This window comes from Pyrus communis, chromosome 7, assembly GCF_041283825.1.
Source record: "Pyrus communis isolate YQ-2024b chromosome 7, ASM4128382v1, whole genome shotgun sequence".
Taxonomy (NCBI): Eukaryota; Viridiplantae; Streptophyta; class Magnoliopsida; order Rosales; family Rosaceae; genus Pyrus; species Pyrus communis.
The window spans coordinates 11,858,256-11,883,711 of NC_142571.1; the positions used below are offsets into that span (position 1 = coordinate 11,858,256).

General features: G+C 38.0%; 1 protein-coding gene and 1 pseudogene across 1 annotated transcript; both read left to right on the forward strand.

Moving 5' to 3' along the window:
- Positions 1-2,967: 2,967 nt before the first annotated feature.
- Positions 2,968-12,048, forward strand: LOC137733334 (brefeldin A-inhibited guanine nucleotide-exchange protein 2). Its single transcript, XM_068472487.2, has 11 exons — positions 2,968-4,440; positions 5,445-5,762; positions 5,948-6,293; positions 6,374-6,796; positions 6,894-7,183; positions 7,484-7,757; positions 8,535-9,034; positions 9,123-9,444; positions 9,571-9,952; positions 10,073-10,758; positions 11,146-12,048. Exons 1-11 carry the CDS (start codon positions 3,272-3,274, stop codon positions 11,755-11,757), a joined length of 5,322 nt encoding a protein of 1,773 aa, XP_068328588.2. The 5' UTR covers positions 2,968-3,271; the 3' UTR covers positions 11,758-12,048.
- Positions 12,049-13,186: 1,138 nt separating this feature from the next.
- Positions 13,187-14,022, forward strand: LOC137733426 (putative calcium-binding protein CML23 pseudogene; annotated as a pseudogene).
- The last annotated feature ends 11,434 nt before the right edge of the window (positions 14,023-25,456 follow it).

Genomic DNA, 25,456 nt, shown 5'->3' on the forward strand with positions numbered 1-25,456 from the left:
CTTAAATCAAGGGTTTCCCGCGGTTCGAGGGCGATTTGAGGTGTTCCCAACTGAATTAGACTTCATCCTAGGTATGAAAGTTGTTCCTCTCATTGAACTCTACTTACCTGTAAAATTTAGTAATTTTTAGAGTTAGTCGGAAAATTGGGTTTCCGTTCCCCAAAAACCGCCACCCACGGCGGCGCATGGCCAGTGGGCTGATATTGCTATTTTGTACAAATTTGGATATTCTAAATAAGAATTTGGTACCCATTGGATGTGTTTAAATCATTAGAAATAATGTTGGATATTTCCTTTATTTGGAATATATTTGGAAATGGATTAAGATTGAATGGTGAACTACGAAAGGCTTGATTCCGTTCAATGGTACGTAGGCAATTTAACAGGGGTTAGATGCAGCCTTAAATAATCGAGATAAATCTTTTGTTGATAAATTGAACTAAGAAAACGAATTTGGTGAATAATTTGAGATTTAACCTTATGTTTTGGTAAATAAATGTTGATCATAAATTTTGTGAGGGAAAAAAATTTTAGGTAGAGAATTGTGATTAATGGTAGTTAACTAAACAACAGTTTAGTTTGAACCTATCACCCATATTATTTTCCGAAATAAATATTTCGGGACAGGACTTTACAGTTAAATTAATAAATTTTTAAAACCGCATAAAAGTGTTAAATGGGCTAGCAAATAACACCTTTTAAAAAAAATGTTGCTAACTCGTTTTAAGATGTTCTTACACTTCGTTGATGCTTTTCAGCTATAAAAGGTCAATGATTTTTCATTTATTTTTTTATTTTTTTTTTGGGGACAAAAGGCATAAAGCTAGAGAAAAAAATTATAATAAAATGTCATGAGATCAAACGAGCTTAGTTATTTCAACAAGTAGAAGACATCGACAGAATGAAAAAGCTTACTAAAACAATACACCCAAATAAACTGAAATTTTCAAAACAAAGCAAGTCCAAATCAACATTTTATTAGATGGAAAAGGATCATCGTCGGATCCTCTTTGTGAGCATTCGGGGATCTTGTAATCATGTTCGTTCATCATACATCGTGCGGTCAGAAATTATTTAAAATTTAAAATTGAATATAAATAGTACCTAATGAAAATTGACCGCACGATGTATGATTAATGAACATGATTACAAGATTCCCTAGATCCCCACAAAAAGGATTCAACGAGGATGCTTTTCCTTATTAGATTGAATATGGAACCTGAGGGGATCTGGTTCCTTTGGGTCCAGAGGGGATCCGGTTCCATTGAAATTCAAAAAGGTTCTGCATACCATCATTGAAAAACAACATCAAATCTTTTGTACTAATTTTGTGTGTGACCTCTCTCTATAACCTCTATTATTGATTGACACATGTTAAGTTCATGACAATGAAATTAAGGACGGTTAAGCTTACTAACACATGTCAATCAATAATATAGGCCACAAAAAGGTTACACACAAAATGAATGCATAATATGAATACTTCATAAGTACTCACTAGTGAGTACTCATATACTCACTTTTTTATTTTAATCAAATCATATTTTAACACATGTTTGATTGTTTAGGAAAAAGTAATATTGGGTAGACTAACTTTTAAAATCAAATTTGTAAATCATGTGAGGTGGCACCAATTGTAAATAAATATGTTAATTAACACTTTAATAATTCAATGATTAATAACCACGTCATATAATTTACAAAATTTGGTCTAAATAGTTTGGCTTCTTAGCATTATCCTTTAAAAATAATAGATATGTTAATTAATTTTTCTTGAACTTTAAAAATTAACGCTACTTAATACTACGGTCTAGTAGTATTCCTCTTCACTTGTAAGTGAGCGGTTTTAGGTTCAATTTTTATTAAAGTCGAATTTGAACCACAATTTTACTAATCTATTGTGAGACTAATCTCACCCCATCATTCTTAGTGTAAATAATATCATTAAAAAAAAAATACACGACATATTTTGATTGGACCAAATAAAAAAGTGAGTAAATTTTTCAAGGCTTGTTATATTAAAACTCCACATATTCTTGCTTTTTTAGTTAAAAATTATGTTAATACATCCTACATATTTCTCCATAATACCTTTCCACCCAACACTCTTAACATACACTTTACATTTTTTATATACACTCCACATTTTCTACATACACTCCATTCTCTTTACATCTTATGTGCAAATACATAATATCATCCAGGGCACCTTCGGTGTGAAGCTGAAGGCTTGTGGGATACGAAGGTTTTTCTAATTGCAGATGGAAATCTTGGAGGATTGAGACCCCAAGCTACTCCGTTTCCAACATTGCTCTTCTACTCTCCTTGATTCTGTCCGTTGACTAATTTAACCTGTCGGTTGTCAACAATAATGATTTTTCGATATCTGTCACATAACCAAAACTTCATGTAAACAAAACTCCACATGAACAAGATATCTTGAAGCCTTTCGAAACATCGATCTTGTGTTCCATTCGTAAAAAATAATTGTTCTCAATATTAATGTGTTTGTAGTTTCATTGCTTAAGGTTTTGTTCTACAATGGAGGGCGAGACGGGTTATGAGAGCTGAAGAAGATAAATAATACGTTGAAATGATTTAGGGTGTATTTACAAATTTTTTTGTTTTTTTTTTTTAAACCTAATAAGGTCGAAATTGTCATTACATAATAGAGTACATAAGTCATTTAATATTAAATTTTAATATAGGATGTATTCAACATTTATGTAGGGTGCTAATAAAAAAGGAGAAGGATTCTCTCTCCTTCTATTTGAATGGTTATGGTTAAATCACGTCAACATCTTATATTGACTTTATAGAGATAATAAGATAAAAAATAATGTGTGAAAGGAGAAAAAAAGAAAGGAATGAGAATACGGGGAGATAATCCAACTCCAATAAAAAAAGCCATTTTTCAACGTTAGAGATTTTAACTCTTAACCACACTCCATTCCCAAATGTAGCGAAATACCAAAAACACCCATCGAATCCAAGCAGCCTTCACCCCAGTTCCCCAGCAGCACAGGGCCATTTAGGTCGTTAAAAATTCCCACCATTGGACCTCCCCATCCAAGAAAGAACGCGATCCAAATCTCAACTTCTCCTTCCCCTCTCACCTCTGTAATATCTCGCTGAAGCTCTCTATGCCACTGAGTCAACCCCCTCACCGAGTCACGAACCCTCCCCGCCCGCCTCCGCAGTCCACAGCCGCAAGACGCTAGCCATTTCTCCAGATCCGGCTCCCTGAGCCTCACTCGCAGCAAGCTCGGGAATGGCTTCTTCGGAAGCCGATTCCCGTCTGAGGCAGGTGGTGTCCCCAGCCCTCGATAAGATCATCAAGAACGCCTCGTGGCGGAAGCACGCCAAGCTCGCCAGCGAATGCAAAGCCGTGCTCGAGCGGCTCAGCAAGTCAAAACCCGACTCGAATTCTGACCCGGACAACTCTGAGCCGGGCCCTCTCCATGATGGAGGCTCCGAAGAGTACTCTCTTGCCGACTCCGAGTCCATTCTCAGCCCCGTGATCAACGCCGCCGGCTCCGGCGTATTGAAGATCGCCGATCCGGCTGTCGATTGCATCCAGAAGCTCATCGCCCATGGCTACTTGCGCGGCGAGGCTGACGCATCCGGTGGCGCCGCGGAAGCGAAGTTGCTCACGAGATTGATCGGGTCTGTGTGCAAATGCCACGATTTGGGGGACGATCAGATGGAGCTTTTGGTGTTGAAAACGCTGTTATCGGCAGTGACATCGATATCGCTGCGAATTCACGGCGATTGCTTGCTGCAGATAGTGAGGACTTGCTACGACATCTACTTGGGGAGTAAGAATGTCGTTAATCAGACTACGGCGAAGGCGTCGCTGATCCAGATGCTGGTGATCGTGTTCAGAAGAATGGAGGCTGACTCGTCGACGGTTCCAATTCACCCAATCGTGGTGGCTGAGCTGATGGATCCGGTTGAGAAAGCCGATGCTGATGGCTCGATGACAATGTTCGTGCAGGGGTTTATCACCAAGATTATGTCCGACATTGATGGAGTTTTGAACCCTTCGACACCTACTAAGGTGTCATTGCGGCACGACGGGGCGTTTGAGACCACCACAGTGGAGACCACGAACCCTGCCGATTTGCTGGATTCGACTGATAAGGACATGTTGGATGCCAAATACTGGGAGATTAGTATGTACAAGACGGCATTGGAGGGCCGAAAAGGCGAATTGGCGGACGGAGAATTGGAGAGAGATGAGGATTTGGAGGTTCAGATTGGGAATAAGTTGAGAAGAGATGCGTTTTTGGTGTTTAGAGCTCTGTGTAAGCTGTCTATGAAGACTCCACCAAAAGAGGCATTGGCGGATCCGGAGTTGATGAAGGGAAAGATTGTTGCTTTGGAGCTTTTGAAGATTTTGTTGGAGAATGCCGGTGCTGTCTTTAGGACCAGCGAAAGGTACATCACTGCTTCTCATGTTATAATGCTTGTGCTTGGATGTTGCCATTTCATGTCGAGTGTTTAATTGTCTTGATTATCTGTTCGGATTTAGCTGATTAGTGATTATATTCAGCTTACTTGCTCTAGATTCCAGCTTTAGCTTCATTTTGTTTGTTGAGTGTGCTGTTTATGTGTCCATGTTTGAGATTTTGTGTGGGAAGAGGGTTTATAAATAACAGATGGTGCAAGAGACTTTGGTTTCATTATTTAAATGATGGTTGGCATGATAATAGAACACAGGGCTAGGCGTGGTCTTAGGGGAGTAGGAGAATCGCTAATATGTCAATTTGTAATTGCCTAGCTTGTAAGGCTGGTGGATAGATATGGTGGCTTCTTAGTTTATACTTCTTAGTTGTAGAACTGTAGTTTTACCTCTTCCATATGATCATGGGTAATATGGTACATGTGATGCCCTTAGAACTAGGTGACCGGAAATTCATGCTATTGTGAGTGTCTGGTAGCTCCTGATCAATTAATTTATTAAAGGACTTTGCTTAGATCTGAAACACGATTCAATTTGGGACAAGCATATCTCCAGGCTCATAATGCAGATATGTCACTCCCTATTCTGAGCAAAACTAATTGGTATATCTCTTGAGGTATTTGAGTGGATCCCCAGATTTGACACGTCTGTGCAATATAATACATGGTTTATCCCTGGATGTTGCTATTTTTTAGATCTTGGTTTAGTTTTCTGGCAATGCAATTTACATGCTGGTCTCTTGCGATTTTGATTTCTGGTGTGCGCACGTCTGTGCATGAGCACAAGACAGCATCTTAATGATGTTCACGAAGTCTCCTCTTGTAGTTTTTTATTTTTCTGTTCAACAAAATATGCACTTCTCATATCTTTTAATTCAGGAAATAAAACTTGCTTTCACTATATTCGTCTTCTAGATATGAACGTTTAGCTAGGTTTTTTCTCCTACCTTAAAATCTCTAATGATAAATTTTGTGAACAGGTTTTTAGGTGCGATTAAGCAATATTTATGTCTGTCACTGTTAAAGAACAGTGCTTCAACTCTTATGATAGTTTTTCAGCTATCTTGCTCCATCTTCATTAGTCTGGTGTCAAGATTTAGAGCTGGATTGAAAGCAGAGATTGGAGTATTTTTTCCTATGATTGTTCTCAGAGTTTTGGAAAATGTCGCACAACCCAATTTTCAGCAGAAGATGATAGTACTTCGGTTTCTTGAGAAGCTCTGTGTTGATTCCCAGATCTTGGTTGACATATTTATCAACTATGATTGTGATGTCAATTCATCGAACATATTTGAGAGGTATGCTATGTTCTTTCCTGTAGAATCCACTTTAAATACTTTCAAATTTTAAAATCATTGAACAATAATATTGATTATCAAATTCAATAGCAGATGTCCTGCACTGTATGTAGGATTGTGAGTTATTGGTCTTGCATTAACAATGCCTTCTTTCTCCTTATTATTTTTTTTTGCCATATTGTCAGGATGGTAAATGGCCTTCTTAAAACTGCACAAGGTGTCCCTCCTGGTGTTGCCACCACATTATTACCACCTCAGGAGGCAACTATGAAACTTGAAGCTATGAAGTGCTTAGTTGGTGTTTTGAGGTCGATCGGAGATTGGATGAACAAACAATTGCGTATTCCAGATCCTCATTCTAACAAGAGATTTGAGCCAACTGAGAATAATCCTGAACCAGGAGGTCTTCCCATGGCAAATGGGAACAGCGAGGAGCCTGTTGAAGGGTCAGACACTCATTCTGAAGCCTCCAGTGAGGCCTCTGATGCTTTGACAATTGAACAACGCCGGGCTTACAAGCTGGAACTTCAGGTAAGGGCAAATGGTCTGGAATTCCATTAGATTCATCTGTGGGCTGTTGCACTTGGAATCTAATGTATATTTTGTGGCAGGAAGGTATATCTCTTTTCAATCGGAAACCTAAAAAAGGAATTGAGTTTCTCATTAATGCAAACAAGGTGGGTAGTTCACCTGAGGAGATAGCTGCTTTTCTCAAAAATGGATCTGGTTTGAACAAGACTTTGATTGGGGATTACCTTGGAGAAAGAGAAGACTTATCGCTAAAAGTAATGCATGCTTATGTGGATTCCTTTGAATTTCAAGGCTTGGAGTTTGATGAGGCCATCAGGGCCTTTCTTCAAGGCTTTAGGTTGCCTGGTGAGGCACAGAAGATCGACAGAATAATGGAAAAGTTTGCGGAACGCTATTGCAAATGTAATCCGAAGGCTTTTACTAGTGCTGACACAGCCTATGTCCTTGCTTACTCCGTGATAATGCTCAACACTGATGCTCATAACCCTATGGTGAAGAACAAGGTGAGTTCACGATTTCACATATACCTTGATTTACTTGGATGACTGAAACAGATAGCTGATTGATGTCCCTCTCTTTCTGGCCATTTAAATTATGCAGATGTCAGCTGATGATTTTATAAGAAACAATCGTGGCATAGATGATGGAAAAGATCTACCTGAGGAGTACTTGAGGTCATTGTTTGAGCGAATATCAAGAAATGAGATTAAAATGAAAGAATATGAATTGGCTCCTCAAATACAGTCGGTGAACCCAAATCGGCTTTTGGGCTTGGACAGTATCTTGAATATTGTGATCCGTAAACGGGGGGAAGGAAATCAATTGGAAACCAGTGATGATCTTATCAAGCATATGCAAGAACAATTTAAAGAAAAAGCTCGCAAATCTGAGTAAGACTAACTGAACTTCTCTGATATCAAATGTTTGGCTTCTTATTCGCCATTCCATTTTTACCAGGCCATAATTTCTTCGGAGTCCATAGATTTTACTTTCTAGGAGTTGTCTTATTGACTGAGGATTGTTATTTCTTGCTCGGCATAGTGGAAGTTTGACTATACTAAGATATTGTGCATTTATATTTAGGAATTTGTAATATTTCATATCTTTAGAATGCCTGGGTTATCTTGTAATCCAGAGTAGATATTGATTAGAATTTATTCTTAATATATACTTGTATGGCCATTTTGTAGGTCAGTTTATTATGCTGCAACAGATGTGATAATTCTTAGATTCATGGTTGAGGTATGCTGGGCCCCTATGTTGGCTGCCTTCAGTGTTCCACTTGATCAAAGTGATGACGAAGTAGTTATTTCACTGTGTCTGGAAGGCTTTCGTCAGGCCATTCATGTTACTGCTGTAATGTCCATGAAGACCCATAGAGATGCTTTTGTCACTTCACTAGCAAAGTTTACTTCCCTCCACTCTCCTGCTGACATCAAGCAGAAGAATATTGATGCAATTAAGGTTAGCATATTGTTGTACTCTACCATAGTTTATCAGGATGTGAATATGCATAAAGATTGTACTATTTAGTTGTCCTTAATTTTCATGATGCTTTAAAGTAGTCTTATAGGAGAAATCATGTTACTTTGCTAATCATATCATAGTTTTGAACAATTTGGATGCGAAGTTATTTTACTTCTGTTTTCTCATGCTTAACCTGTCATCTTGGCAGATATGTAATGCAGCATAATAAGTATAAAGGTTTGCATGCAAATAATATGTTCACTTGAACAATTGTGCAGAAACCTCACATCACCTGTAATCTGTTTTCATCCTTTATTATTTCAGATGTCTGCATTTTTACCCTTCCAATAAAATTGATTTCTGAAGTGAAATTGATATCTTAAGTTGGCAAAAATATAAAGATTTGAGTTACTGGTCTTAACTAGAATAATAATGTGCTGTCCCAAGAATGAACCAGGAAAAGAAAGCGAAGAAATTTTCAATTTAGAGCTAAAACTGCATAGTTAAACACTTTGCACAGACGGCAGAAGAGTGTTTAGGAGAAGAGTCGTGCATGTGCTTGTATCGTTATCTGTGAAATAAATAAGAACATGGTGTATAATTGATGTTGTGTAAGTTACAGCATCTGTTGCGATTTTGTGCTCCTAGGACTTGCTGACAGTCTCTCATAATGTTACTTATGCACTATCATGTGACAGGTTCGGCACAGTAATATGCTCAAGTGCTTGTGCTTTGAGACGAATCTAACATTTTGTTTGGTCATATTTTTCATAGGCAATAGTGACAATTGCAGATGAAGATGGGAACTACCTCCAAGAAGCTTGGGAGCATATTTTGACGTGTGTTTCCCGGTTTGAACATCTACATCTCTTGGGAGAGGGTGCTCCTCCAGATGCCACGTTCTTTGCTTTTCCTCAGAATGAGTCAGAAAAATCAAAACAGGCTAAGTCAACTATCCTTCCTGTTTTGAAAAAGAAGGGGCAAGGAAGGATGCAGTATGCAGCAGCTGCTGTGTTGCGAGGTTCATATGATAGTGCTGGTATTGGTGGGAATGCTTCTGGGGCAGTCACATCAGAACAGATGAACAATTTGGTTTCTAATTTAAACATGCTGGAACAAATTGGTGAAATGAGCCGCATATTCACACGGAGTCAGAAGTTAAACAGTGAGGCAATTGTAGATTTTGTTAAGGCACTTTGCAAGGTCTCTATGGAAGAATTGCGATCGGCATCTGATCCTCGAGTTTTCAGCCTTACAAAGATTGTGGAGATTGCGTATGGATCACCCTACTTCAATCTTATTTATGTGCTTTGTAAAACAAGAAAACTGTAGAATTTGACCTGAATTGTTTTCTTGTAACAGGCATTATAACATGAATCGCATCAGGCTAGTGTGGTCTAGCATCTGGAATGTGCTTTCTAATTTCTTCGTGACAATTGGCTGTTCTGAAAACCTGTCAATTGCCATTTTTGCTATGGATTCTCTACGCCAGTTGTCAATGAAGTTTTTGGACCGAGAAGAGTTGGCTAATTATAATTTTCAGAATGAGTTTATGAAACCTTTTGTCATTGTTATGCGTAAAAGCAGTGCAGTTGAAATACGTGAATTGATCATCAGATGTGTTTCACAAATGGTATTTTCTCGTGTCAACAATGTCAAATCTGGATGGAAGAGCATGTTCATGGTACTAGAATATTCCCAGTCCTTATTTCTTTGTGATACGCTTAATTCCTCAGGCGATAAAAATTAATTTGATTTTATGAATTATTCTTGTTGCATACTGATAGTTCTCCATTGCTATGTTATTCAGGTCTTCACTACGGCAGCTTATGACGACCACAAAAACATTGTACTCTTGGCCTTTGAAATAATTGAGAAGATTATTCGAGACTATTTTCCGTACATTACTGAGACTGAAACCACTACCTTTACTGACTGCGTGAATTGCCTAATTGCATTTACCAATAGTAGATTCAACAGAGACATTAGCCTCAATGCTATTGCTTTTCTTCGATTTTGTGCTACAAAACTTGCAGATGGAGGTCTTGGTTCCACATCCAAAAATAAGGACAAGGAGGCTTCTGTTAAAATCTCTCCATCTTCACCTCAAGCCTGGAAAGATGGAAAACAAGAAAATGGTGAAATACCAGATAAGGACGACCATATCTATTGCTGGTTCCCTTTATTGGCTGGTAAGGATACTGCTAAATTGGTACTAATAAACATAATGTTCCAGAGCGTTTGTGTTAAATTTTTGAGCTTTTTAATTTATCACACAGGGAAAGAGTTATTTATTTGTCTTTGCTCTGCAGGTTTATCCGAGCTTAGCTTTGATCCTAGGCCTGAAATCAGGAGGAGTGCCTTACAAGTACTGTTTGAAACTTTACGTAACCATGGTCACCTTTTCTCATTACCTTTGTGGGAAAGGGTGTTTGAATCTGTGCTATTTCCAATATTTGATTATGTGCGCCATGCTATTGATCCTTCTGGGGAAGGTTCACCAGGGCAAGGGACAGATGGTGATGTGGGCGACCTTGACCAAGATGCCTGGCTCTATGAGACATGCACTTTGGCACTTCAATTAGTTGTTGATCTCTTTGTCAAATTTTATACCACAGTCAATCCACTATTGAAGAAAGTTTTGGTGCTTTTAGTCAGTTTTATTGGACGACCACACCAAAGCTTAGCTGGTATAGGTATAGCTGCATTTGTGCGGCTGATGAGCAATGCAGGGGATCTCTTTTCTGATGAAAAGTGGCTAGAAGTGGTTTCATCATTAAAAGAAGCAGCCAATTCAACGCTTCCTGATTTCTCTTTCATTGTTAGTGGAGATAGTATCATTAGAAGCCACGAACATGCTTTGAGCAGAGAAGAGAATGGAGAGGCCACTGTGTCTGGCAGGAGTGATGAGGATTCAGAGAGATTGAGGACAAACCACCTGTATGCTGGAATATCTGACGTCAAGTGCCGAGCTGCTGTTCAACTTTTACTGATTCAGGTAATTTCTACTCCAATTACAGGTGTTGGATAGGTTAGACAAACCACCCTTACATTGTTATAGGATGCTGCTTGGATGGCATGAACTCTAGTCTTTTTCGTAGGGATCCAATTGAAAAACAACCCAATCTACAGGGACCAAATTTGAAGTCTTGGAAGTATATCACAATAACCATTTCTTTTGAATTTTATTGTTTTGCTATCCAGTTACAGTTTTTGAAAATAGAAAATGCTGGAGTGAATCAATTTGAAGATAGGGCAAGCCTTTGAATGCCTATATGCATGTGTGCATTGTGCGAGAGTGTGTGATATATACATGTTTTAAGATATTTACATGTTATCATGTCATTACGGTTTTGTGAGGTTTGTCTTTCAATATATTTGGCAGGCGGTGATGGAGATTTACACCATGTACCGGTCTCACCTTTCTGCGAGGAACACGTTAGTCCTTTTTGATGCTTTGCATGATGTTGCATCTCACACTCACAAGATTAACACTGATACCACTTTACGAGCAAGGTTACAAGAATTTGGCTCCGTGACCCAAATGCAAGACCCTCCACTGTTGCGCATCGAGAACGAATCTTACCAAATATGCCTTACATTGTTACAGAACCTTATAGAGGATACACCGACAGGTTACAATGAGGCGGAGGTGGAGTCCTACATCGTGGACCTCTGTAGAGAGGTTTTACAGTTCTATATTGAAGCTGCTAGCTCTGGAAAGGTATCTGAATCATCCAAGGGGCAGCAACACCATTGGCTAATTCCTCTAGGTTCTGGGAGACGAAGAGAATTGGCTCAACGTGCCCCACTTATTGTGGCAACTCTCCAGACTATCTGTAGTTTGGGAGAGACCTCATTTGAAAACAACCTGCCTCAGTTCTTCCCCCTTCTTTCCAGCTTGATAAGTTGTGAACATGGTTCAAATGAGGTCCAGATTGCCCTCGGTGACATGCTCAGCTCATCCGTGGGGCCTGTGTTGCTTCGGTCATGTTGAACAGGTGAGATAGGGCCCTGCATTTGAGATGTATGATAATTTTACCCCAAGTCTTTGTAGTCTTCATTTTCGTATTTTTTATTCGTTATCGGAAATATAGTTTGATAGTGTGTGTGAAGAGTTAGTAGCAATGTTCTGGATTTGATTGACTAGTGCTTCTGAACCTTCTGTAGTCTTATCTGAGAGTAGCTCCATTTAGAGTTTATACATCTCTTCAGGAGTTTTGATGTTGTATGCTAGTCACATTTTTTGTTTTACGGTAATCAGACGTGGACTCAGTTCGTCTTCCCAGTTTGAGTGTACCTTTTTTTGTCAATGTTATGTGAGGACTTGCATGAAACATGTTTACCGTCATTGTGGCGTCTTGATTTGACAATACAATGTCGTGTGAACATATTTAGCAGTCGCTTTTCATTGTGTCGTAAAACCCAACAGAAATGCTTGTTCGTACACAAGAAGACGGGTGATGGGAAATATTAGAATTATGATGGATGAACTTCGTAATGCATCTCATAAATCATCAAGCATGAGATACTTGATGATTTGTATCGCGTAGGTGAGATTCGAGCACATTATTTCGGATATGAGGTAAATATTCTTAACTGCTTGAATTACGAGTCTCAAGCTCTGCAAATCGGTGATGTGGAACTTAGATTTAGGGTGAAATAAATAAGTGAACGTAATATTTGACAATTTTCCAGAAAACACCTACCAAAAGTCAATTAGAGACCTCAATTTGCGAAAGCCACAAGTGATCGACAGTGAAGTCTCACCAAGCAAGATCTAATCAAATCAATTCCCCCAGCTTATAATTCAAAGACTTGGCCCGACTCTCTCTCTCTCTCTCTCTCTCTCTCTCTCATTTGTATACATATAGGTGCAGTTGGGCTTCTAGGGTTTGTAGTCGTAGAGAAATTACAAGGTCACAAAAGCTACGTCGAAAGAGCCAAGCAAACCTCAACCTGTTGCTAGTCAAGTTAGCTCGAGCAATCTGCTCTTTTTTATGCTTTCAAGTTTGAATTTTCTTCTGTAATATACAACTCAACACTACTCTTCTACTGTATTTTGCAAGAGGTATACATATAGGTGCAGTTGGGCTTCTAGGGTTTGTAGTCGTAGAGAAATTACAAGGTCACAAAAGCTACGTAGAAAGAGCCATGCAAACCTCAACTTGTTGCTTGTTGCTAGTCAAGTTAGCTCGAGCAATCTGCTCTTTTTTATGCTTTCAAGTTTGAATTTTCTTCTGTAATATACAACTCAACACTACTCTTCTACTGTATTTTGCAAGAGGTATACATATAGGTGCAGTTGGGCTTCTAGGGTTTGTAGTCGTAGAGAAATTACAAGGTCACAAAAGCTACGTAGAAAGAGCCATGCAAACCTCAACTTGTTGCTAGTCAAGTTAGCTCGAGCAATCTGCTCTTTTTTTATGCTTTCAAGTTTGAATTTTCTTCTGTAATATACAACTCAACACTACTCTTCTACTGTATTTTGCAAGAGCCAATAACTCTACCCTCACTTATCACACAATTTTGTCAGCTACAATGAGTTGTATCAGAATTTTCTTGGAATCAACCATCCAGAGGATGACAAGTGGATGCAAGAAAAGAAAGCCACCAAAACTTTCTTCCATCTTCGACGCGCCAGCGGCTACAACCTCATCTTTTGCAGCCATGGAAGTCTCCAACCAGTTCAAGCAAGTGTTTGAAGTCATGGATGCAAACGGGGACGGGAAAATCTCCCCTCTTGAGCTGAGTGTCATGCTTTCATGCCTTGGATACAAGAAGTCGATCGCCACAAAGGAAGCTGAAGGGATTGTGAGGGAAATGGATTTTAATGGAGACGGATTCATAGACTTGGATGAATTCATGACTGCAGTGAATGTTGATAGATCAAGAAATAATAGTAAAATGTTGGGTTTGGGAATGAGGAAGAAGAGTGAACTCATGGATGCTTTTCGTATTTTCGATGCGGATAAGAACGGGAAAATTTCAGCCGAGGAGTTGCAGAAGGTTTTGGTGAGCCTTGGATGCCAAAAATGTAGTCTGAAAGAGTGTAGGAAGATGATTAAAGGGGTTGATAGGAATGGAGATGGAGCTGTGGATTTTGAAGAATTTAGGTTGATGATGACAAGAAATTATGTGAGTTGATTGAAGATCAATTGGAGTCCACTACATGAATCGGATTTAAGTTAGGCTGCGGCTAAATCATGTATAAATTAAATGGAAAGAAGCTTAGTTTTGATTACGAAGATTTTAGAATGCATACTTTTGTCTAAATTGTTGAGTCTTTTTCCAAAGAAAAAGGGTTCATCACTTGATTGTGTGTAGAGATTATAGCTCTTAGGAGCAAGTGGTGGATTGCTGGTGGATATAATGAAAATAAATATTTTTGAAAAGGTTGTGTCTAAAAGTTTATAAGAAGGCAGAATATGCTCCCCACCACAATTCCCTCCCTTTCTCCCTCTTTTTTTTTTCATTTTTTTTTTTTTTATATTTAGAAAGGGAACCAGCTAGTGGCCATCACGGCAATCCACTTTTTCAATGGCTAGGAAGACTTACAGAGGCATTTAAGCCTCGCTTGGTCACCATTGTGCGATTCACCAAACCCAAGACGTAACGTATAAAATGTGGACTTGAAATTCACCCTTAACACTTCTAGTTTCTTGGAATCTCTCTGACACACCCCGACCCAGAAAGTTCACTTGGACCTTGAATCGAGCTGTGTTGGCTGACACCTGAAAGGTGACGAAGCCATAAAATGTGATAGAGTGTAGAAAAATGTGAATAAATTTGAACCTAAAAATTTTAAATATCAGAGTGCGTTGTGAGCGGGAGCGAACCCATTTCACACACAACGTCAGAGCATAAGTAAGGTACAGAAGTGTGGGTAAGAATCATACCCTCAGAAGTATCCATCAATACTAAGATTCGCCATAGATCCTTGTCGATACAAACTCAGCAGCTAAAACCTGGAGGGCACCAAACAAAGAGTGTGAGTGAGCAATAAAACCAAGCTTCACAAAGTTATTACCTCTCTAAAAGTAATGCCCCTCAATGTAAAACCCGTGTGACCTGTACGGTTTATCCATATCTCATCACATATCTCATCAATCATGGCTAGCATATAAGTCGGAGTCACCTATAGTGACCTGTACGACTTATCCATATCTCATCACATATCTCATCAATCATGCTAGCCAATAACTGAATAACATGCTAGCCAAGAGCTCAATAAGTATACCTACACACGAGTCGGAACCACCTAAAGTGGTCTGTACGACAAGACTGAGTGTAAATAAATACGCTCAAGTGCTACGATCACATGAAGACTGTGTGAATAATTGCGGGTCACCTACGAGTCGGAACCACCTAAAGTGGTATGTACGACAAGACTGTGCACCTACCTTGGATCCAAGATGAGTGTGAGGTGCGGGAGGTGAACAGCATGTGAAGGACTATGCCCTAGCCATGGGCTGGAGCACTAACACCGAGGTGCAGGTTTATGAGCTATAATGTATCTCAACACAATCATACTCACTATCATCACTATCATCAACATGTACTCACCTGAAGCTTACCTGGGCGTCCGCAATGTCATTTAGCACTTCAAAGCATTCACAATAGTTAGGTTCAGGTAATATCCATATGAACATGCCATGATGCAATCTAAACCCAAACATTTCATGATATTCCCAAAATATATAATACGGCGTAACATGTACAATCAATAACACCCTACTCCCAAACTATTTACTTTTAAGAGTAATCATCAGTGATAAGCCCAATTAGACACTAGTTGAATTAACTATCATTACTTACCTTTCCTTACTTCAATTTCTTGATTCTTCACGCATTGATTTATGATCAACATTTAATCACCAAATCATAAAGCTAAAACTCACACTTCCCACCAATGTCCCTCACATTTCTCAATTCACTAAACAAGGCTATTGTCTCAATTATTTATTCTCATTTATTATATGGCTGCATCTAACGTCTTGTTAGACTGCCTACGTACCTTAAACAGGGATCAAGCCATTCGTAGTTCACAATGATTAATTGTAGGTAACAAGCATAGATCACTTTAGAAGTGTTTGCAGAACTATCAATTATATGCCTATGAAAGAAAAAGACCCACTCACCTGGAGTCCATGCTATGATTATCTTTCACCCACATCGAGACATTACGATCTATCGTCGCCTGTGACCAATTATCAAATCACGTCTCAAAGTTCTTACTGATAGAATACATAATTTACATAAAACATATCCTCAAGGACCTTCAAGAATAATTTGAGACCCATTGACCAAAAGTCGACCGTCGATCAAATCTACAACCCTGTATAACTCGATTCAAAAGATCTGCATATTAGATTTCCAATCCATAAGTTCCAAAGATCCACATTATGCTTCTAAAATAACATACTAAAATTTTATTATGATCCAACGGTTGGATCCTCGCCAATTCTCAAAACTGATTAGCGGTTAACGTTTTATTTTATGAACTTACAAATCCAATTCGGAAAGATCTGTAGGTCAGATTCCCAATCCATAAGTTCCTACATTCTTCAAATATTATGTACTACAATGTAACAAAGTTTGGTGATGATCCAACGGTTTGATCGTCGATTCACATAAATACCTATTAACGTATCGTAGAGAATTTAGGTTCCAACGATCAACCTACATCAATCAAATATCAAGACTAAATTCAAGACATTTAACATAGCCTAAAAATAGCATTGACGGCCTATTGGCTACGCGCCGCCGTGGGTGGCGGTCGGCCGCCCCGACTCGCCGGAAAATCTAACTATTTTCAAAAATTACCAAAATTTACAGGAATGAAGATCTCAAAGAGAGGAACAACTTTAATACCTGCCACAAAGTCCAAAAGTGGACGGAAGATGGTCAATTTTTCCCATGAAGCTGGCGGGTGCCTAAAGCTTCTCGGTGTCGATTCGTCGTCTATGGTGGTCCAACGGGGTCAATGTTGGTTGCGTTTTGCTCCTGGGAGGATGGGCTACAAAGCCCAAGTGGTGGCATCGGCCATTGCTTTGCCGATTTGCCGGAAAATCAAAATGCCAGAGCACCGTGAGAACCGTCAACTTTCGTGGCCTCAAACTGCCACATACGGTGGTTAATCATGGTGTTTCTTGGGTGGGTTTTGTAGAGGGGAATGAGAGCTTCAAGATGGTGGTGGTGGCGTCAAAAAACTCCACCGGAGTTGGCCGGAATCAGCCTTGGAAAATGGGTGGTTGCGAGTGGAAAAACCCACAGGAAAGCTGGGAGTTATTTTTTTTTTTTATTTTTTTATTTTATTTTATTTTTTCTGATTTCTCATTGGTCCTCCATCCCTTTTAATTTAATTGGTCCCTTTTTCTCTTTACTTAAGGCTGATTAGTTAGTCTTCCCACAAGGTGGGAGTTCAAATAATTTAACTACCTTTAAATAACCAACTTCAAACATCCGTAATTATACCGTTATAATTCGGACACGCAAACGACTTTTGCCTATGCATTCATAGTGGCAAGTACTATGAGGATATGCTAAAACAATAAGTCATACGTGACTCTAACCGATGATCAACGGAAGTCAAAGTCCTTGCCTCTAGGGTATTTTCGTAAATTCATGCTTCTAAAATTAATAAAAACGTAAAATTTGGGACGGGTTGTCACACTCTCTCTTGTTGGACAGTATTGTCCATAACATGGGTTCTCTATCGTTTGTTCAACTATGAGAGATTATTCATTAGTGCCTGTCAATCGGGTTGTGTGAATCAAACAAATAAACAAACAAAACATTGTTAGATGCAGTTTTCCTGAGTTGACAAGACAAAACATTGTTTGGACTCGTCAATTACGAACCAAAGTCACCCTGTCACAATAAAATATTTGTGAAAAAAACCACTCTTACAAGTTTATTGACATTGGGATACAGGAATTCAGATGCACAATTTAATGGCAAGAGTTTTCAGTTTACATGAAATACACCGATGCATATTGAAAAATCACAACGGTTAAATATGATTTTTGGTTCTGAGATATTTTTTTTTAATCCTCGATTTTTTCTATGTTGACGGTTGCAGGACATTTGTAAATTGACATTAAAAGACTAACATAAAAGGTAGAAGACAAGGATAAATTTGACGTATTATAATAAAATGCATGCACTAATGAATTACTAGTTTTTATGCATGTGAAATATTCTAGTGGATATTGTTGGGTTTTCACTCATGCGTCTCGGATTCGAAATTCATTATCTTTTAAATTATTATAACAATAATAATTTTTAAAAAAGTACTTGTTTTTTAATATCATGTTAAAATATCTAGTGCTTGCTTTTTGTATCATGTTAAAATTTTGAAGTATCCAACTCAAATTGGGCTCCTTAACATGTGCATGGAATCATTTGAGATTTTATCAAAGAGCAAATTCCTAGGGCATAGAAGCCCATATATAATTGGTCATTAGGTTTTGTTCCCCATAGTGAAAGGTTGGTTCATGAATCTCAAGTACTTCATACCTAACCTAGGCCCACTGGTAAGGATATTTTCTATTTCCAATGTGATGAATTGCGATATCTGTATCAATTACCAAGGTTCTATTATATCTCCTTTTTTTTATTTTTTTATATTTTTTATGGAAACCTATTATATCTTCCTTGATGGGTGTTTGGTTGTTTGATATTTGGCTTTGGTTTTTTTTTTTTTTTGGTAATGCTAGAAAGACTATCTTTTCAAATCATATTTTGTAAATCACATGACATAGTTGTTAACGGTTGGTCTTTTTTTTGAAATTCTTTAAAATCATGGAGTCTTACTTTATTGGCACATTATGTGGTTTACAAAATGTGGTTAAAAAGATGGTTTAGTTGTAAGCCTATTTAATTGAAGAATTATAGAGAGATTGAGAGAGAGGGTGCGGCAAGCATTACGAGAATTGGGTGAATTCTTAGGTGTGTTTTCTCACCTCCATTGTGTCTTTATTTACAGAAGTAGGGAAAGTTAATTCCTTACCCCATTAAGATTTATTTAATGTAGTAGGGAAAGTTAATTCCTTACCTCATTAAGATTACAACTCTAATAGGATAATATTTAAAGATAAGATATGATAGAAACCATAAGTATATTCCAAGATATAATATGATTTACACGATCACATTCCTAAACCATTAGGACTGCAACATTCCCCTTTAAATGTGTAAATACTCTAGTAAATGGCACATCACATTATCAACGATGAAGTAAGTATAGTTGATGAAGTCGTCGACACAATGAGCGAATGTGAGTCTCAAATCAATGGAAGAATGCATAAAAGGTAAAATTCACAAAACCTCGCTATGCTAAATCCCATAGACTAAGGAGAAACATGAGAAGTTGTATTAAGTCAAAATTATACATCTTTTGGAAACAAGTAGCAAGCTCAAAAGGGTATGACCAGCCCAGGATGGGTGCCTCATTAAAACCTAGTTAGGTAGAAAAAAAATCTAGTGGAAAAATGCTCCTAATCGTAGGGAAAAAAAAGCAAATTAAGGTAGGGAAAAAAAGCACATTAAGACCAAGTGAGTATATTTCTAGATACTCCTCTTGAGTTTGACAAAACTTCTAAATGAGAACTACAAGCATTGCATAGTTAGCATACCAATTCCTCGGACAAGTTTCTGGAAGGTAGACTTTGGCAGTGACTTCATGAAGAGGTTGACAAGGTTGTATGGGATCAGATTGCATGACTTCAATGTTTTGATGCTTTACCAATGTGATGTAGACGCAATATGCTCAACAAGAGCTCTCAACCAACAAATTGGCTGAATCTTCTTCCATGGGCAGAATGGTGGTATAATACCACCTACCATTCAGCAATAAGGATGTCTCCATTTCAGGCACTATATTATGTCTCACATGTGGCGTAGTGAAGTGAGGTGAGTCTTGATATGATTTAATTAAGGTCTATATTGTGGACCTCCAAGATACTACGGTATCCCTAACGCTAAAGGCATAACCATTTGGGGATCATGCCTTGTGCGGGTTTGATAAGTAACATACGTCAGCATAATAAACAAGGCAAGCATCATTCCTAAGATCAAGGGGGTTAGATCCACTAGGGGTGCATGGGAATAAGCCCAAATTCATAGTACTTTCAGGGTAGGGGAAAACGTCTTGATACCAATTGAGTGGTTGCATGTAGGTGCAGTGCTGCATATTTACTAACATATCACTAGCGAATGAGATCCTGTCTAACACAATGGGTTAAGTACAACAAAGCACAAAGTTGAAATTAGATATGGAACTTTGGATTCTAGAACCTCTTCAAGGGTCTCATTTGTATATAGCATATGGAAGATCATAGGTATACTCAAAGGTAATACCTTCGGGTGTAATTTGACTAGTGGACCGAAATACTGTCAAAACAACTCTTGAACTTCAGGTCAAGGCATTAACTAGTTTTCTCAAGATCATTCATCTCAAATTCTGTCATCAAGTGCGATGCAGTTTTCTTAAGCTCTTCTAGAGTTTGAGTTATATTCATGTCATGGACATAAACTGCAACTCTAGCAATTTGGAATATGACTTCATAGTTTAACATGCAAAGGCACTCATTTATATCCCTGACTAATCAAGTGATCACTTAGACGGGTATACCACATCAGTCGGATTGCTTCAATCCGTAAAGCGAATGCCTTAAACGAGTTGAGAGAGTATTCCGTGGTCTACAACTATTTGAACCAGTCCATGTACTTCTTCGGGAACTTACATGTAAATTTCCGCATCAATTTTTCATGGAAAAACATTAACCACATTCATGTGCTGCTGTTAATCACATGGCATTTTGAGAGAAACCTTGCATTGTAAGGCGTACGTCATATCACACTATTTCATTTATCTAATTACGCTTCCTTTTCCACTAGTAACACAACAAGGTTACCTTAGACAGTATAGGAATTACAGGTTTAAACACACTTTGGTGCAGAATTAAACCTGGATTGTGATTTTGGTTGTCCAATCAGCTTTATGACTAATCAATGGAACACGGTTTGATATCATCATTTTTCATTCTCGAGAGTAATCTGGATTAATCTTATGAGATGGATATGATTGAGACAACGATCAAGTATGGATTCATCTTGTGCCATGTACTTCCTCTTCTAGGGAAGTGATCCTCCAAACAGAGTGATCTGTCATGCTTCATGCCAAGACAAATTGTATAATAAGTGACATCATTATTCTATCTAAGTGTTCCAAATGATTATGCCAAAGCAAGTAAACTACTTGAATCACCCATCTCTAGGTTGGCCATATGTGGCGTGTCCCAGTTAGGAAGTAGCCCATTGGCCCCAAACAAAGTTTCGGGCTTTATATTTTGGAGGTGGTGCAAAGATATATCACTTTCTTTTCTTTAGTATGATCATTATCATCTTAAATATCCTTAAAACTCAACGACGTTCTTCCAAAATGGGGAGAATATAAAGTCTCTTAAATGGTAATCAGTACTACTTGTACAACGATGAGCGTGCCAATGCTTTTAGTTAGGTTGGATATGCTTGAAGTCATTGCTAGAGAGGTGATTTAGGCATAAGTTAGTGTGCGTAGTATCGCATTCATCCAGACAACTAACTTTCCCACATTCATACCTAATCATGTGTTAACTGAATTCGGTCACATGTATAAGAAACATGATTCAATTAACTCATATTTAAGGACAATGTCCATAAACTAAAATAAACACCAAACTTGAATCCAAGAACATAGAAAATTGTTCACAAAGTAAACCAAAGTTACTAAGGTGATTCGGCCAACATCGCCATCCATTTCAAAATTCTGTTTTTCCAAATGTGTCAAGTGGAGCAAAATTAGTCTTAGATATTGACTACAAAAATGGTACTCTTCAACAGCTTTGGTAGGGGCATGAACTAGTGCATAACCAATGATCTCTTCCATCAAAACGGAAGTCGATTTTGCAGGGTTGAGGTTCGTGAACAATGTCCCTTATCCTTGAAGTTTTAGGTCTTAGGTACCAAGATCACTCTTTTGGCTATGATACGACCCTTCGGTAGGCCCTGACTTTATCATATGTTCTGAAAACAAACCTTAGAGTGGGTGAGAGAGAGACAGACTTGGGTTCGAAAGTTTCAACCTAACCATGCAAGTTTGTTTGGTGTATTCGTGCCAAAGCAAAGCATGTCATTTGGTAGGCTCTAATTGGAATTGGGTTAGGCCATTTAGTGTACTCCAGTCGAACTGGGTTTCTACCATTCAGTACCTCATAGCTGAATCACTGGGGTACCTATCTCTCACATTTGTGGTAGTAATCTGATTTGAGAATTTAGTAAACTTTTGCTCTCCACACGGCTACTTCAGGAGCAAGTTAGAGACATGGAAGAACGAGAAAAGTCTTCTCCAGTAAAAAATCGATTCGATATTATAAATTTAAGAATCGTACTCATTCATGGATGATAAAGGTTATGATCATGGTTTGGTTCAGGCAATATCATCTTTCATGATTAAACGGTCCATAGAAGTGAGCCAAAGAGGCTTGGAATCCTTGGAAGGGAGGTACTTTTATTTGTAATGTTTTAGGCATAAGTCATCGAATGAAGATCATGGCCGAGCCTGTTTCTTAAATTCTTAATAGTCAAGTGGAGTTTCACATCTTGTGCCCACATAAAGTAGTTTTGTCATAAATTCCTAATTAGCGAAATCGAACTCGTGATGGTTCATCAATCCATTGACTGGGGGGACAAGATTGTGGCTGGTGCTATGGGAAAATAAAACCTCCATAAACATCAAAGTTAGAACATTTCAAGTTCTAAGACATGGTATACATGAAATACTTCGGGTTTTAATGGGTGTATTGTTTTATGAAAATTTTTGGTTTCAAAGGCACTAAATTCAGAACTACCTATTCGAGTTTAGTATGAACTTCTGGTTCATAAAAGGAGGTACCTGAAAGAACATAGAATACAAAATACAACTAAAGTGTAGTGAATTTGGGTTGCTCCAGGAACTTAAGATAGTTGCTTCGAGACTACGAAACGGTTCAAAGAAAAATAATAAAATATTGAATCGTTAACTTCCAACAAGTGGGCTTTGGGCCGTTAATTTGGGATTTTTGTCGAATTAATGGGCTGCTGGACACTTAAATTAATTCAATAAATTGAATCATATGGGGTTGATCATAGAAGCAAAATAATGACGTTCGGGTCATATTCACTTTAGATGGCTTCAGACCTTGCGATTAGAAAATATAGCCTAAATTTGGCTTCAGGCTAGGACACCCTAACATAAGTGGGTGTGACTACAAAGCAATGGGCCAAAAATTGGTATTTGGGTCGAGAGAACACTGGCAGCCCAGCAAGTTTGTGCTGGCTGCTGTCCAAAACGACGCCATGCTTTCTGTAAGCTTCAGCCTACAACAGAGGCTCAGGCCAAGAGGATAAAGGAAACTCAGCAAGCTTCAGGCGTTGGAGGCGGGCCGAAGGCAATCAAGCCCAGCAGAGAGAGAACCCAGCCATGCAAGCCAGGTCCACCATGAGCCCAACAAGCCTTAATTGGGTTTGGTTGCATGCCGATTTTTCCTTTGTTTTTTTTTTTCGTTTTAGGGTTTACAAAACCCTAGTTCTTGCTTCTATTTTCTTTGGTTTCTTTGACTCACAAACCGTTTATTTTGTAAGTCTTGATTCATAGATCATCCTTGCAAAAATTCAATTCAATCCGAAACCATTTGCCTATTTAATTATCAAGATAAAATTTAATTGTTTCTTATATAACAAAGTATTCGTTTATTTCTTTGAACCCAATTAGATATCTTAAATATTTCCATTTGGCTAATATAGGGAGGTAAATATAAATGTAGGGGCTTCATGCATCATGAGGAGTGTTTCATGCATCATAGTCGTTGAAATTATCAAACTTGGATTTTAGGAGAACCTGATTGGCAGAAAACAAGTTGAGCCTTTGAATTTGTAGAAGATTTGTCTCAGAAATCCGAAATTCCATCTCCAATGCATTGTATGACGTACAACACAGAAAAATTAAATCGAATCAACATCAGTATATTAATTTAATAAATAAATAGTTAATTAATTTAATAAATAAATAGTTAATCATAAAAAGAATGAGTAAAACGTAATACTCCCCCGAAGATGAACAAACTCTCTTTAGCGCAGCGTTAAGAGCGTGCTGATAATGTGTTGTAGGCCTATTTGATTGAAGAATTATAGAGAGATTGAGAAAGAGGGTGAGGTAAGCACAGAAAGAATTGTGTGAATTCTAAGGTGAGTTTTCCCACCCCCATTATGCCTTTATTTATAGTAGCAGGGGAAGTTAATTCCTTACCTCAATAGATTACAAGTCTATTAGAATAATATCTAAAGATAAGATATGGTAAAATCGCACAAGGATATCCCAAGATATAATATGATTTACACGATCACATTCCTACCATTAAGATTGCAATAGGTTTCGCTAATATTTTCTTTTTTTGTTGATAAACAAGCAATATTGGGGGAGGGACGAATTGAGCTTACTTACGACCTCAAATGCAGGAATAAATACTTTTAACCACTTGAATTACAAGACTTTTGCATAAATTTGCTGGTAAGTGAGACTAAAACTTGGTTGTCATTCATTCATAGATATAGTTGAAAGCCAGTTGAAATTGAATAGCTACAATTTAGCTTTTTTAGATCATCCCCATTTTGCATTTATAATTGGAACATGATGCCAGCCATGCTAGAGCTTGAAAATTAGCGCACGTTCACAGTTTGATGAACACATAATGCTAATATATATACACACACAGAGTCATTATTGACATGTCAAAAGGTCACGATGCACTTTCTAAAACAATATGATTGTTAATTAGAATGTCTTCTAAAATGTTTCATAACTCCATAGGATGTAGTTGGAAAGAAAGACAAATCTTAATCAAGTTAAGATTTGGGGTTGTCTTGCATATGTCAATTGACTTAGTGCATGTTTGCCAAAGGGGCAATGTTTGTATGAGCATTATCTTGTTGAATATCACTTCTATAAACCAACTAACAAACGTGTTCGTTGGATAGTACATTGTAATCCTACAATAGGATTTGCCTAAGATAGGGCAAATAAGCGAGAGCTTGAACTCAAAGAATGGATTATTTGAGAGACAAGATGCTACTCAACAAACGTAACAACCTAGTTCCTACACCACGAGTTCCAAGATAGTCAAGAAGAATCTATAAACCATCTCAGTTGAATGGTTTGAACTTTATGACTATGTCATAGAGTTACACCCCTTAATTCAAAAGAAATAAGAATGAAGATCCTTATGACTACATTGAGTGTGTGTACGACAAACACTCAAGGAAATGGTATAATACCATTTGACCTGAAAAGTGAAACCTTCAAAGCTAGTTGGTAGCTTAAGGTGACTACAATCAAAGAGATTGGTTGACTTGGAAGAAACCATCTTTGACGTAGTCTTGGTTTCAATTAATTCGAAGATTGCTTGCTACAACTAAACGGTGATTCAATGCTTGGACATAGTATGGGTGTCCGAAACTATTATCAAGATAGTCTTGATAATATATGTCTAAGACTAGGAATCACAAGATGTGTAAGTTGCAGAGATCCATCCATCATGAATCTTAGCAAGCTAGTGGGAGCTATAAGTGTCCCATGAGAAAAGTTCAAATCGTTTGATTTCTCGTAAAGATGTAAA